Raw genomic sequence first — 16,353 nt, 5'->3', positions numbered from 1 at the left:
CACAGTGAGAGGGGCAAATTAAGTTGCTTAAGAGATGCTTGGTCTGACTACATTTTATGACCTTTTCTTCTCCAGAAGTTCTTGTCATGTCAGTTCTACCAGCTGATCTACATTATTAATATTTTTCCAACTTGAGTTTTTTGTAGAGTGAGATTGCATTCTGTTGTAATTGGATAGATAAGAGCTGAGATAGCTGGAACTCTGTTGGAGACATAGGATTAAGTGTCCAGGGAGTGGAAACTTCTTAACCATGATAAACAGCAGAAGACACAGCAAATGAACATGTTGATTAGATTAAGTCAGCCCTGGTGGCACAGGTGTGGGAAATAAGTGCAGTCAGAAATTCCTTTTCACTGAGTTAGTACCAGTTCTGATGAGGAGCACCTGCAAAGACAGTTGCTGATGCAATTACTCTGGCCTTTAATTTCTTTGTTTTAAAAGCTAAAGGAAGTCCCCCCAAAAATATTTTAATAAACAGAGTGACTGATGTAATCATAGGACGGCACATTTAAATATAGGTAGAGTATACAATTTGCTTCACCCCACTTCTTCTGTACAAAGCACTTTAAACATAGGAAGTGTCACTAATTAGTCCACAGATGCAACACAAAAATTGTGGTCTGTGTGTTTTTCCTCAGAAGATTTGTGACTGCCAGAATGTCTTCTGTAATCAGAGAAAATACTTCTGTCATGGGAGTGGTCCAGGTTTAGATACTCTGTTGGTATCATCATGTTGGACTATTCTGATTTGCCTTCTAGTTGACTAACAAGCATTCCTAGTAATTTCAAGTTTCTGAGAAGTAACACCAGGTCACTGGACCTGCTAATCCTCAAGGCAGGCTCATAATTCACTTACCTTCACTTACCTTTACTGCATACAGGGGCAGCCAATAATATATCATAAACCCAGTAGGTCAGGCGCATCTTTACAGGCTGTTGGATGCCCATTGGGTGGTTGGGAAATTCTGAACCTGCCTGGTGTTGAGGGCAGTTAATGCTTTCATACTCAGCAATGCAACTTCACCAGCACTAGCTAAGAGGAAGTGGTGTGCACAGCAGCACACCTGAGATCTTGCCCTTCTTTAGCATGTGGGAATGTCACGTGGAATTCATACCTGTGTGTCCTTGCAGTCATCTAATTTTTCTTTCTTCTTTAATATGTTATTGCAACTGAAGTTCTTCTTATGAATTGTGAGAAAAGATGGAGGCTTGGTGGTGGGAAGTGAAAGTGTGCAAGGCAGGTCCGCAAAAGCTCTTGCTCTTCAGATTTTGGTACTCTTCAGGCAGCTACTATACAGTGACCTACTCTGCTTTGCCAGTGCAGGTAGTTCTGGGTCTGTGCAGAGGCACCTTTAGGCAACTCAGCCAGAGCATTCAGACAGCTTCAAGGTCATGCAGCAGTCAAGCAGGAGCTTTCAGGAACAGTTTTGGACTTCAATTTTTAATTACATCCCTTTGTTATTTTTTTCAGTTTGGTTCTACAGTGAAATTTGATTAAGACAGTACTAAAGGCTTTTTTCCACATCAACAATTTCACCTTCAAAGGCATTTGCAGCTGTGACCTCAGATATTGTCACTGTTACATGTATTTCTCCTCTGCTGACAGAAGGAGGAATTCATGTTCACTGTTCATAAATAGGATCATGCCAGAGAACATCCTGACTCTGTGTGCAATCTCTGCCTGCAGTCTGTCTGCTTGATCTGCCAACCCTGAATTTTCAGCTCCCCACCTGATTTGAAAAGGGACAGATATTAGTTTTTCTCTGAAATGAACTGCTGAATTAACAACTCTCTCATCTAAGGGCCACAAATGGAAATGAAGGGCTAATTCCCTGTGCTGTGGTGTTTAGCTCTGAGTTATGTGGCAGGCGCTCTGAGCAATACGCATGATATTCTTAGAAACCATTTTGATGAGGTGTCGTTACATCAGCTGGGAGCAAATGCATATGAAAGGCTCAACAGAGAAATTTCCTTCAGTCTGAGGTTCATGTCCTCACTCAGAAGTGGAATTTGGAATCTGCTTTTCCTGGGTGTCATCAGAGTACATTTTGAAAGCACGCACACAGTTGTCCAGAAATCTGAGAGGATTGCTGGCCAGCTCATTTGTCTTTATAGGTTACATCTGGCTTTGATGAGCTGCACATGCATGCATATTATCTTTGTCCAGGTGGACAAATATCTAGTTTAATGTTTAGCAATAGGTCCTTCATAGCCTTTCAGTCAAGGGCTTCAGTTAGATATTAATGGCACAGGTCTTTGTACAGTTTCAAGAGCAGGAACATTGGTACATGCTGGGGTAGGGAATGTTTTGGCTCACCATGTCAGATATAGCTGTTGGCCCCAGTTTGGCAATTACTTCAGTGTCCATGTAATTTTAAGCACATAAGTAATTCCAGTCAGTCAGGCTTGTGTTTAATTGCTGACTGGGGAATTTCTGGCTTATATAGCTGTTCGAATATTGGCTCCCAGGAGTCTTCCTCCAAATTTAACAACGTTTCTGCTTTACTCTCTCATGGTAGAAAACTGGTAGCCTGCTTTGCTCTGTCAGCACAGACAGCAAATCTGCTTTAGCTTCCATCCTGCAACACTCTGTCATTTATGCATTGGACAGATACCTTGATTGGAATAAATGTGGGATGGTTTACTTGAGAGGCCACACAATGTGGATGGCTGAAGCTGAGATTTGTTATTTAGGTTGCATGAAAGAGGAACACAGACAACTGGCAAAAATTTTACACACACTTTTACAAAGTTGGTGTTTGTTCCACAAAGTTTAGAAGTAGGGCAGTACAGAATAAGAGCCAGGAGATGTATTGGAAACAGAATTGCTTTTGCACCAGGACTGGGAGAGAAATGTGTAAGCTCCTTTGAACTAGTACATGAAGCTACATCAGCTCCATGCTATACATGAGATAAATATTGTTCAGGGCAGTGTGGGGAAGCTATAGAAGCTTAAATCTTGAGGAAGAGGAAGGACTGTTTGGGACATTTGTAAGTAAGAGAAATATATTTAAATCTAAGGTGCTAATCCTTGTCCTGATTTTTTTTTAAAAAAATGATCTTTCACTGTATTGCACCATAACCTGTATGTGAGGGGGTTTCTTCTTTCCTCTGGGCAGTGATTTTTTTTTGTATCTTTTTTTTTTTTATTTATTTACTTGTACTAAGAAATGTCTGCAGGCCATCAGCCATTTCCCCCTTGGCTGTGGAAGAATGAGCCTATAATAGGAAGACAGTGCTGCCCTACAGTGTAGTCCTCTCTCATCCTTTTTAATCACATCTTTTCCTTGAAGAGCAGAGCCTGTCCTGTCTGGCCTAGGTCAAAATGGGAGAAAGGCAAGATTTCCCTTGGAAGCTTTTTTTCCATTTACAGCTAAGTGTGTAACTTCACATCAGAATTGGTCTGGCTAAATGAGTGCCTTGGACACCACCCTCCCCACTGCATCCTAGCTGACTTCCTCCTCTTCAGCTCTTCCTCCAGCTGGAAAAAGCACAAGTAGCTGGGGCCTTCTGTCAGCTGTACTGACAGAACTACGGTCAGCAAATCCACAGCTGTTCCCAGGTGCACCTCAAATATCTCCAAGCAAAGCAGCAAGAAGTGAGGTTCAGTTTATGACACATTTTCCTGGCTACTGTAGAATAAATGGGAGCATGCAGCTCAGTGGGTTGCATCAGACAGCCCAGTGAGGTTTTGCTCTGTCCCTTCCTCAGCTGTGCACTTGAGGCTTATGTTCATACTTCAGAGCAAGGATGGCCTGAGGAGATGTGTGAGGGTCTAGAGTATGTCTAGGACTCTGCTTGTGGGGAGAGGTGGAACTGAAAGAGGGGTGATACCAGCACCTTCTAAAGCCTCAGAAAGGATATAATGTTCTATAGATCTAGAGAGAACCAGCATCTTCCCTGATTGCTTTGTCCCCCTGCCAGGGTGAGGCTATTACAAGTAAATGGCTCGGTAATAGGAGGAGCTGCAGAAGGGCCCCAGGAGCCCAAGCAGGTGGTGCAGCTGGTGATGACAGGCTCGGTCTGTGGGAACAGTATGTGTGCTGGAGTTAGCCAGGGAGAACCCATTTTAGCAAGAGCTGGGTAGACTCACAGTCACATGGGCTCTGGCTCAGCTGTGCAGCCTGAGCTTTAGAAAGCTGAGAGAACCAAGTTTTCAGAATTTGCATATTGCAGCTGAGTGACTCCACTGACTCCATTTCCTGGGGCCAATGAGTTGTTCTCACAGTCCTGTTTCTGCAAGAATCACAAAATGGATGACAACTACCCCCAAAATTGCTAATCTGATAGCACATTTGGAATTGGTGTGGAAATTGGGCAAAGATTCAGCTTGAGTATTTGATATGAAGCGTACACTTCTGGCTAATGCTATTTCTGTTATATCTCTCCTTCAGAGCATGATTTAAGAGGACTGTCTGAGAGAAGGGCACTGCGACTTGCTGACTCTGCGTTACCTCCTGCAGCATTTTGAATGCAGCTTAATTCCCCTGTGAAAAGAACTGATACAACCAATCCCCATGAACTCTTCACACTTGACAGAAACACAAGTGAAGAGGGTGATCCATGATTAGGGAATTGGGATCAAAAGCGGACAGGCTTAGCCCAAACTGTTTTGCTCGGGGGCAATACTGCAGCTTATAATACACAAGTTAATTACTAGAGAACATCCTTTCTGCAAGTGAAGGCAGTTTCCAGAGTGGAAAAGCTGCTATAAATATAGTTCTAAATTCTACTCAAACTAGGTTAGGAGTGCATAAGCTTGAGTAGTACTTAGAAGAGTAAAAGGAGAATGTCATGTAGTGTTGTCCTATTCCTGGCATCACTTCTCAGTGGAATGGCCATTGTCACCTATCTGCCCTCATATGTCATTCAGAAACTACAAAGAAATCAAGCACAAGACAGAAATGATGGTCCTTAAGATCCTTTTCCAAACAAAAGTGGTTGTCCTACTTAAAGGCAGTGGCAGACATCTTCAGCTCAGGGCTTCAGTTGCTCTGTCAAAGGCAGACTGAGCTATGTTTGTGTGAAGAGTCCTTTTGTGTGTCACAGCTACTGTGTTAATAAAAGTCTAAACTGCAGAAGCAGTTCATCCCCACACTTTCCTGCTTTTCCTCTTACTTTATACATGTACTCTACACTCTATAGGCTCTATTCAGTGGAGCAAAGACTCAGAGGATGGAGGTAAATTTAAGGGTTTCTTCTAATAAGTTGTGTAAGAATAGTCTGACAAATGCAGAGGATATCACATATCTTAGCATTCATTTTCCTTTGTCTCATACAACCCCCAGTTTCATTTAGGATTATATGTCAACAACCATTACACAGCAGGGAGTTAATTACAGAAGTTACTGGGTTATATAACAGTGTAAAGATTTCCAGACTCAGTAAGTCATATCTCCTCATGACCAGGTTTTTTTCTGGCCTTCTGGCTATATAGTCTATACTAAACTTTTTATCAGGGCAGTGATTGAAGTAGTTTTACTGAAGGAATTGTAGCACTGAAGTTCCCTGGTATCTGATGGATTTTTCCAGAACAAAACATTAGCAAGAGACCGCCACAGTTTGTCATGTTTATATCCTATTCTGCTCTGAGGGTAGTGCTTTCATTGCATGGCCATAAAGTAATGGTACTTCTCTGTCTCTAAATTTTCTCAACAGAAAAGCGCTAGAACATTTTATTTCTGGATTTGCTTTTTTGTCCTTTGTAGGATTGGGGTGAGGGCATGGAGGGGTGTGAGGGGGTGTGATTGCATTATCAGTTGTTCTATGTTTTGCCTCATATAGTGCAGGTTCTTCAGCACTTCAAGACTAGAGACGTTTTTCTCTGTATGGCAGATAATTTTTTTTCAGTGCTTGTTAATGTATTTTCTGCTGTTTGGCATTAATATTTAGCATCTTTGAATAGAACCTAATATAAGCACCTAATGTACACATTTAAAGAAAAAAAGAACTGAGAAAAGGAAAAACAAATCAAGGTCTCAAAGCTGAATCTACAAATTATGCTGGTGATGGTGAATTTGAGCATCACTGTGTTTAATTGTTTAGCTTGTGGTGGCCACAGCATAATCCTGGTCCTTGAGTTAGGCACCTGTAAGTAAATGTGATGCAGAGATACTCAAGCTGCTTTAACATGGGTGTATTTAGTTGCTTTTCAGGGTGGTTTATCACAGAGAGTGTTTTATACTCATGTTTTCAAACCAAGACAACTCACAACAGTAGTACTTACTTGCATTACTACATGCCTGTGACTGGAGTAAGGCTTTTGCTTTCTGTTCCACTTTATATAAAACAAATCAAGTTTCTCTGGACGAAGAGGGTGGAACATAGGAATTACTTACTAACTGAAAGGCTTGGACACACACTTGGGAGGGAGGAGCTGTTGGTTCTGGTTTCTGTCCTGAGTTCAATGTAATCAAATACTCTTGCTTATTTCTGTCAGTGACTAAAATTTTCCCATTTACAAATGGTAGCATGCAGGTCCAGTCAGAGTAAGAAAGGTAGAGGCAGATTGCTCAGCAGGACATTTCTGGCACATGGATCTATGCTGTGATTCTGTGGGCCCCCAGTACAACAATATGCACAAGGCACGGCTGGAGGTTTTAGCTACATTTTGAACAGGATTTTGCCCATCTCCTAGAATTTCACAGTTGTTATTTGACTCCGACTATATTCTGTAGTCTGAAAATGAGATTAGAGGGGTTTTTGTAACTCTAAAAGGCAAAGATTTTGGAGGACAGAGGAGGTCATATATCTTTGCCATGACTTCTGGCAGTGTTTTCCAGAATTATTTTGCATATGAACTGTACCAGATCTATCTATCTCTCTTTCAGACTTTCATTTCAGTGGATACACATTGAAGCTGGCAAGGAAGTCAGGAAGGTGTATCAGAGGGCACGATCTTGTTATATATAATTTTATGAACAACCACTTTGATTATTTACCTTAATGGTGATGTTTATGCTCTTCCAGAGACCATTCTTCTTCACTTGGTAGATAGAAAAATACGTATCACAAAATAGTTAAGAGTAGTTGCCACAACCATGAGTAAATAGGTTTAGTTCTTGTTCCATAGTGCAGGAAATTTTGAAAAAGAAAATAGTAAAAAATAAAGATATCCCCAAGTGTTTTAACCACTCAGGCTATTGGATAGAGAAGTAGAAATACACCTCTGTTCTCCAGTGTGTCAAATATGATAAATACATTTGCAAGTGCTTTCTGTATTTAGGCCTGCAGGCAAAAAAAAAAAAAAACAACAAAAAAACAGGGAATACCCTGAGAATCTAGGTAGATCTTGGGTTATTGAACAATTGAGAAGTATTATAGCCCAAGTAGTTTTATATATTCCTGTTCACAAAAACATAGGCCCAAGCAATGCTAGGGCAGCAGCTCAAAGGGGATTTCAGGAAGCTGGTAGCAAATAAACATCACTCAAGCTCCTAAATGGAGACCTGGTTTTACTGATTTAGCCCTGGGTGCCTCCCATGGTACTCAAGTAATGGTAGGCATAGACATGGGGAAGCTACTAAGCTCTGGCTGGGACAGCACGAATTCTGTCCCAGCTGTTGCCAAGGGCCTGCCTTTATTGACTTTATACTTGCTGATAGTTTATTTCTCCTTCAAAAACAGGAAAAGGGTGAGGTTTCTGGATATTTATCATGTTTCCTTCTTTAATTGCCGTATGAGCAGTTTGTCGCCCAAAATGAACTGCAAAAACTTGCTTGCCCTGGGGGAGAGGGGACTCATTTGAACAGGCATCGTTTGTGTAGCTGGTGCATCCAACTTCATCCTGTGCTCATAATGCAATTGTGTGCTATAAGGGTTTTGCAAGTAGCTTGTAACATTTTTATGAAAATAGGTTACATAGGTTCCTTGTTTTAAAACCCATTTCTTAGTTCAACCCTGGGAGAGAACATAGCAATTCTCCCCCTGAGTGCATGGTGTTTATCTTTTGGTAAACAGAAGAAAGCAGATTATGGTTTTTAAGAGCTAAGCTACAGCTTTTCTGCAGGTCTGTGTGAGGGGGGGCACATTGCTTTGGTGCTTTGAGTGCAAAAATGTTTAGCTTGTCTAAATAGGCTTAATACACTTCTGTAGTCACATAGGTGACTATTTTAGTTCAGTTTAAGTTTGCCAAAATAATATATATCAAGCAGAAGCAAAAAAGGCCATGCAGCCTTTTGTACTTCAGTCCTCTGGTTTAAATTAAGTCACTGCAGCCTTTTTTTAGTGCAGCCAAAGGCTGAGGTAAATGCTGTTATCAGCTGGAGAAGGGAGTTGTCAGTATCAGTGTACCTTGCCAACAGCAGGGCTGACTTTATCAAGAAGGGAAGGATTGGGGATTAGAAGGTCTAGAGGAGCTGCACTTCTTCTCACAGCTGTCCTCTTTAATTGAGGTGGGGCTAAACTCAGACTGCTTTTTGTCCAGATGGTCTTGGAATATTGTACAGTGAGAGGCTATACTTAATTAAGCAGTTAATTGGAAGGTGTTTTTAAGAACTCCCTTCTCAAATTTAGTTCTGAAGTAAGGAGAAGTTCACAGCTACTCATACATTCATTCAGTCCAGGAATGAATAGTACAGATCACTGCCTTGTAAAAGCACTTCTCCTGGCAGAGCAGGCAGACCATTTTCCTGAAAGTTACCATTATTCAGTACCAGTTTGAAAACAAGTCAGCCTGTAATTTCTAGTGCTGATAGTTTCAGCAGGGCTCTTGAGTTGCATTTATGTAGACATTGAAAGAAAGCAGTGACAGACCATGCACTATTCTTGAGGCCTTCACTTGCCCTGACATAGAATTCACATTTTTTCAAGGAAGTGTCCTGTGGCATTCCAAAGAGCTGTATTGCTGACCTTTAACTGTCTCCTATTCTTAAAAAATAAACTTTTACAAACTTCTATTGCAGTGCTTTTTTTCTTTTTTTTTTTAACTGATCAGTCTAATTTCTGCCTGTAACCATTGTTAAATTGCTAATAAAAGAGTGCAATGTTAGCCAGCAACTTTTCTTTAGCTCAGAGAAAATATTTCAACAATTCCTTTTCCCAAGGCACTTGATTCTACATTCCCAGAAATATTTCTATGATATATGTATTTGTATTTACATTCAGTTTACCATAAATACCTCTTTAAGGTGGCTTTTCCATTTTTGAAAGAACACATAAGTGGACCATATACTTGCATTATTAAGTAACTAGAAAAGACAGTTTGTGTGCATATAAGGTGTGTCTTTGCTTAACCTTATCTAGTAAACAGTTTTCCACTACAAGACTTGGGTCTTTTCTATCTAGTTTACATTCCCATAATGCATATCCCAAGATTTCCTTAGCATGTGCAAAGGATGACAAATATCAGTACTTCATACAACTATATTTAATAAGTTATTACAGAAAAAAATAAAGTCCAAACTACAAAGTTTAAGCAGTTGTAAGCAATAGCAGCATTGAGCTCCATGTTTAGTCACAGTACTGCAGTTCCATACAAGCATTAGTCCAAGCCAAAAAGGAAGAAGCCTTGTTAGAATTACTAGCAAAAAACAATCTAAGAGAACATGTAATAAAAGATACAGTACATTTAAAATTAGTTGAAAAACAAGTACAGAGATCTTAGCTGTGAATGCTCTAAAAGTTATGTCCATTAGTTTGACAGTAAAATTACAAATATCTAATACTTTATACCCCAACAGAACTACATCCAGGAAAGAAAGAAGAGCAAAAATTATCTCTTGTTAGCACCCTGGTTTTCTACTTACTGATGAACTTTTTGTCATGTAAATTTGAGTGTGTCAGAATTATGCGACCAATGTGATTTCTGACCAGCTACCCATTTGGGGTATAGAGTAGTCACTAACATGAATATAAAATACTCCGTGGTATGATAGAACACTATAGCAGCAGAGATTAAGAAGTTTGTCTGTTTAAAAAAAAAAACAAAGAAAGGAAGGAAAAGAAAAAGGGTTTAGCTGACATCATACAAAGTAGCATAAAAGCAACTACATACAAGCCAGATTAAACAAAAGAGACATTTCTACAAATCTGTGACTAATCTTTCACTCATACCTTGCAAGTAGAGATGTCACAATACTGAAATATTAACATGGGAGCTTTTCCCAGTTAAGCGCCTTTTTTTTCTTTTTTTTTTCTTTTTTTTTTTTTTTTTTTTTTTTTACTACTCTAACAGATAGTGAAATCAGCAAAGTTATTTGCTAACTGCATATTTGCAATACAATTTGTTTTAGCCCATGCCTTGCTAGCAGGCTATAAAATACAAGCATGTTGGCAGAAATATAAGCATAAACTTTGTACCACTTAGCAGGAATTTTTTTATTCCCTCTTCATTCCTTAATCTCCTTTGTTTGCAATTTGTGTACATTCCAACCAGTAGTACCTAATTTGAGTCTAAATTTTACTTCACTATTTGATCTAGTCTATACATTACTTACAGAACTGAACACACAGAGGATACACAATAGACCAACTCTGGGCACGTTTCTTCCCACAAGTCACGGACGAGCCACTCTAACACTCGAGCAGAAGTCTAAAAGGTCATCAGCAACTTGTGGAAGCGAGAGTTTTGTCTAGAGAAAGTCATTGTATGCCCTGTTTACGCAACACCAGTTTTAGTCTGGATTGTGTCAGGTGCCAGAACAGAGTCACTGGCTTCAGGAAGGGGTTTCTTCTGGCTGCATAGGGAAACAAAGGTGATGGAAATGGAGGTGAAAAGTGTTTTGATACTGGCCCTTGGTATTGCCAATACAAAAGAAAAAAAGGACAAAGACACAAGAGAGGCAGAGAAGAACGGAGAAAGACAAAGAAGCTGAACAGATGTTCAGACGTGGTGGCAATATGAGTTACTGCATTGCTACCAGGGGATGGACAGAGTATTTTGCATTAACTTGGCAGCTGCCACCCACGTGGGGTGGCTGGGTTAGGAAATGCTGTGGGCATTGACAGTCTGCTCCACGCTGCCACTGAGAAACGCATGCAGAGAGGGACTTGTGCAGGAAAGGGGCAATTTTGTTAAATAAATAACACAGTGGCAAAATACAATGAAGAATATATATTTTAGGAGGTTCAGTCTAAGGCTATCGAAAAGAGAGTTTACTGAGTTCATGACAGGAAAAGTAATGAAGAATTATGCTGAATGGGCAGGGTCAAAAACCCATTGTTCAATAGATTTAGTTCCTTATAACGGCAATAGTATTTCATCAACACTGGTGGTGTATAAATCTAGACAGCGAACTGGTACTGTGACATCCCTATTATCTCCCTAAATCATTTTGATAAAGGAAAAGGCTTTTCAAAATATCACGTTTTTTCTGCTTCATTCTGTCATTTTATTGCCCAATTCTTTGTTACAATTTTCCAATCACTTTACATAACCAACCATTTTCATCATTGCCACACTATTGTAAACCACATCAGCAAGTTAATACATAAAGCTTTGCATTTCAAAAAACTAGACACTTTAGTAACAATATTACAAAGATTTTAGCTTCAAAAATAACTGAAAATGAAAAAAATAAACTTTTAAAGAATCAGCATCATAAAATTAATTTATTCCAAGTAAAAATACAAAATAATATTAATGACATTGACCAGATATGAAAGTCTCTCCCAGAAACAACTATATTAATGGTTGAGAAAGCACTCCTTAAAGAAAATACGAAATAAAAATGAAAAATATGTAAATATGTTTAATTTTTTTCTTAGCAAAAAATCTTTCTAAAAATAACAATGAAAATTTGTCTCAGTACAAAGGCTACATTACTATTGAAAAAATACCAGCATGAAGAAAAGGTACATATTTGACAGTAGAAAAATGATTTTAGTGAATCACAATGTCTAAAGTCTGCAATGAAAATAAATCTGCAATAAAGATTTATGCCTTTTTTCTTTTCATTTTTCTTTTTTTTTATACAAACAGTACAAACAGTATTGCACATAACAACAAATAGTCGAGGTTAGGTTAGCCTTCAAAAAAATCGACTAGTTCAAGTCTCACATCAGAAAAGGCCACAATAGGACCTGTTGTACCCAGGGGCTTCTTAGTCAAGTTGCAGTTCAGAACTCCATATTTTAAAAAATAACTTTTTTTGAAGGACCCTCTTTTAATATAACATATTAACAACTCAGGGGCACACTCATTTACAAAACAAAAGGGAGCATGTCATAATTTAATAAACTAAAAAAAGTTCTCTTTAAAAAAATACAAACAGAAGAACTCTCACAATTCTGGTCAGTCGTGCATAATCACACTTGATTATAAATATACAAATTAAGGGAAAATATTTTTTCACCTTCTATTCACAACTTTCAGCACCAAATGGAGTTTGTGTTTACACCTGTTCTTTATGATGATTTTGTTTCAGATTTTATCCAACATTATGCTATACTGTACATTTTCCAGCTTCTCTCGCTCTCACTCTCTTTCTCTCTGGGAGTATTTTTCTACATGAAAGAGGGGTATTTCTTCAAAAAGTTTTACTTCTTTCACATAATTAGGTAGACTTCTGTAGGTTAGCTATGATCTTTAATATTACAGTTATAAAGCTCTAACTTCTTCATTTTCAAAAAAACTCAAATAAGCATGAAAAAAATAAAGTTACCCATCTGTTAAATCATTTTTCTTGCAGAATTAAATTAATATATATTTTTCTGAATAAACTTACTTAGAAAATATCATTTTCTTTCCTATATTTCAAAATTGAGGTATTGCAAAAGATCATGTCAGTCAGAAAGCATGCCTTTTTCTTTAAAAAAAATCATCAGCCAACTGTTGAAAACTGTCTAGATACAAAAAGTAGTGCATAACAAAATGTCTTGTACAGATGAAAAAAAAACAGAAAAGACACCTGGGCTGGGAAAAGCAATATCACAAAACCGCCCAGAAGTAACTTCAAAAGGGATAATTATAATAAGCATTTTAAACCAGTAAAAAACTATTTTTTCTTTTTTTTTTTCTCCAAAAACAGAAAAAATCCTTTCAAAGCCAATACTTGCAACTAAACATTGGGAAAACCAACTTACTAAATTAGACACAACGAAGGACATCACAACAAACAAAACCCAGAACATTTAAATCTACTATGCGGTGTCATATCCAGTCAGATTGTCCCCAGAACTGCAAAAACAAAGGAGGAAAAAGAAAAAAAAAAATAGTGTACACATTCTCACAATCATTAGTATACCAAGTGTATTTATATTTATATGCTATCTGCAGCCCCATAGCTCATGCTAAAAAAATGTCCACTGTGTTAGCAGGTCTTAATTGTATTCAAGCTTCACAGGATACATCCAGGGATTAGAGAGATAACGCCACGTCCACAGAGCAGACATCTCATGTTACTTTTATATGCAGACATTTCTTTAGCACCACTTTGTTTCCTAACTTTCTTAAATGTGCCTAGGTTATTAGTTTGACAGACTATCTAATTGGTAGTGTATGTACGCCAGCATGAGCTCTTTGGTATTCTGGACAAGGTCTGCAGCTACATAAATGATGCAAGCATTAGGAGAGAGGTTTTAACTAAGAGCTCATTTCTGTTTATGTACCTGTTATGAACTGTCAAAAATGTGTAATGTCAGATACAGAGGCTTTAACAGTTAAGTTTGATCACAGTACTAGACATAATCACTTTACTATATAAAATAAATTGCACGATATATAACAGAGCACCGCAAAGTACTTCATCTACCATCCACAAATTTTTTTTAAGAATATCCTACAGCTAGTTTTTATATTTGTTGTAATATAGGTCATTCTGTAATGGGCTGATCCTAATTTCAGAAGCATTACATTTACTGAGGCATGCCTTCCTCCAGTCAGTAATCAATTTTTTTTTCTTACTGAGCATTTTGTAGCCTACGTAGATTCATAATTTGTGCATTGTGGGCAGGTTTTATATTAGACATATATAAAATTTATTGCATGCAGCAACCTGATTAAGTAAACATGCAGTCAAAAAATATTGACCTTCCTTGGAAGCTTTTCTGTATGCTATACTGATCTCCTTTCAGCAGCCATCACTATTTTAATCACATATTCATTTTTAATTGATACCCTAGCCTGAATAGAGTATTATGGTATTAGTAATACCATTTTAATAGCAGCAAAAGCTATTGCAGCATACATTTACATAACACTAAAAGACCTAACAGAACAAAACAAAAAAACCCAACAAAACAGAACAAACAAACAAAAAAAAACCCTCAGCAAAACAAAAGAAAAACGTCTGATCCAGCTTATGAGGTATCATCCTTACAAGTCAAAATCGAGAGCAACTAAAGGCTTATTTTCTTTAAGGGTTATTACTATTCTAAATGACCCAAACTAATGATTGCTGAATATCTGTTTAAGTTTTTGCTACATCTGCCACCTACTTGTGAATATTACCTTTGGTAAGTCATCTGCTAGGGGCAAGTCTAAATTTCTGAAAATAAGTGCATGCTCCAGTTTAAAAATAAAAATAATTATAATTACAATAAAAAAATCTTCATCACATACACATCAGCCCAGTGAAGACTGATGAGAATGGCAGTCTACATAATGTCACTAGTGACAAGTCTTGTGTAGGAAATTAAGGTACCAAGCAGATGTTTGTGTGAATCAAAGTGCAAAATCAGTACAGTTACACTCTGCCGGTTTGTATTATACTGGACACTGAGTTCAGTAATGTGACTGTAAATAATAATAATAGTAATAAAAAGACCCATCTTCATTTAAGTCGAGGACGAATGCACAGATTTCCAGAACACTAAGCCCTGAGGCAGCGCTCTCTTTTCACTCAATTTTATTGACTCCAGTACTTCTTGCTGGGTGCGGCCAGGGTTCAGCTCCAGCGGAATGGGACGTGGCGGGGCCGGTCACCTCCCTCCTTTACCAGTGGTTTGTGGAACTCCCGCCCAGCACGAGAGTGTATGCTGGCCCAGCAGTATTCACAGTAATACTGCAAGCAGGTAACGTTGGCACAAAAGAATGGAGCAAATTTTCCACCACAGCGAGTGCCCTGGCATTCGTCACACATCTGATCATCCAGCACGTATGGCTTCACTTCCACCTGCACCAGGGACAAGAAAACAACTGTAAAAATATTTACAGTTTTGCTAAGCAGGAACACAAACCCCAATATTTTCATTATTTCTGGCTCTACTGCAGGGTTTCAACTGATGCAGTATAACCCAAGAGGTCGGTAGTTACATTTTCATATCATGCACCTTACCTGTCAGAAAATCTCAAGTAAGAAGGGTGTGCTTTCATAACTATTCAACATTCCTTGGAAAAGTTGGGTGTGGCAAAGTACTAAAATGGAAGTACAGTAATTTTTTTTTTGGCAGAAATCACCATCTAAAGATTATTAGCTCTTGAGGTGCAATAAAATTTCACTGTAGTTCCAACTAGGGCCTTGCTATCAATTACAAAAAGTCTGGAGAGCTGCTGACTTTTGTCCTACACTCATTTGTAAACAACTTGGGGCTGGAATGCCTTTTGTTTTTAAAGCATTTGTGCCAAACACAGCAGGACTGATTCATGATTAGGCATTTGCAATAATGCTATTACAGATGTTGAATATGTTCCTATGAATTGTGCCTACACATTTAAATTGAGTGTTCATTCATTCTAGGGAAATCATGAGTTCATGCATGTCTAATTCTTATGGCTCTATGATGCTGTTTATAAAGTGGTTTAAGTACAGTCAACTGCACTAGAAAAGACAGAAAAACTTGAAGTATACATATATTATAAATAATTTTGCTGTAACTGTACAAGTGCCACTCCGGCACAATTTGTATATTGCAAGGAAAACCTGACTCTAGTAACAACACTTAAATACATAGAGATTTAAAGAAACATAGAATGAGATGTTAAGCTGAAAGATGAAACACATTCTACAAGAAAGCTTTATGCCGAATTTACTTCAGCTTATCCTGATCACACTTCAACAAATGTTACTCCTTTGAAGTAAAGCTTATATAGCGAGTTACATTTCTTGCCTGAAGAACAGCTAGGGCTGCCAATCTATTTTTTTTAATTACACCCTGCTACTAGTATTGCATGGAACAAGGCTGAGTAACTGCCATTTTGAATATCATATGCCATATCACTAAAATTAGAAGCATCATGTAAAATAAAACAGAACTGTCTCAAATGAAATTGGAAGAAAGCAGGTCCAATGTCCAGCACAGCTCTAGATCCCCACCTACTCAGATTTCCCAAGCATGAATTGTGAAATAATTTTAAGAATGTCTGCTGTACAGTTCAGGGATTTCAATTTATTAGATTTAAAAATTACAATTTAAGGATTCATTAAGAGACTTCATACATGTTCTTCAAACTCACACATAAATCTGTTTTTAAAA

The 16,353-nt window shown here is 38.1% G+C and overlaps 1 protein-coding gene across 11 annotated transcripts in view; it reads right to left on the bottom strand.

The window, feature by feature from the left end:
• Nucleotides 1-11,306: 11,306 nt before the first annotated feature.
• The window catches only part of CPEB3 (cytoplasmic polyadenylation element binding protein 3), an 80,658-nt gene continuing 75,611 nt past the window's right edge, over nt 11,307-16,353 (bottom strand). For all 11 annotated transcript variants that reach the window (XM_088059591.1, XM_088059586.1, XM_014250388.2 and 8 more), the window contains one exon: nt 11,307-15,053. In XM_088059591.1, coding sequence (XP_087915717.1) covers nt 14,826-15,053 — 228 coding nt within the window. In that variant the 3' untranslated portion in view covers nt 11,307-14,825. The remainder of the gene's footprint in view (nt 15,054-16,353) is intronic.

This window comes from Pseudopodoces humilis, chromosome 9, assembly GCF_049639895.1.
Source record: "Pseudopodoces humilis isolate 2021_Gansu_Grassland_sample_001 chromosome 9, ASM4963989v1, whole genome shotgun sequence".
In the NCBI taxonomy this organism is placed as follows: Eukaryota; Metazoa; Chordata; class Aves; order Passeriformes; family Paridae; genus Pseudopodoces; species Pseudopodoces humilis.
This window is presented reverse-complemented; position numbering and strand designations above follow the sequence as displayed.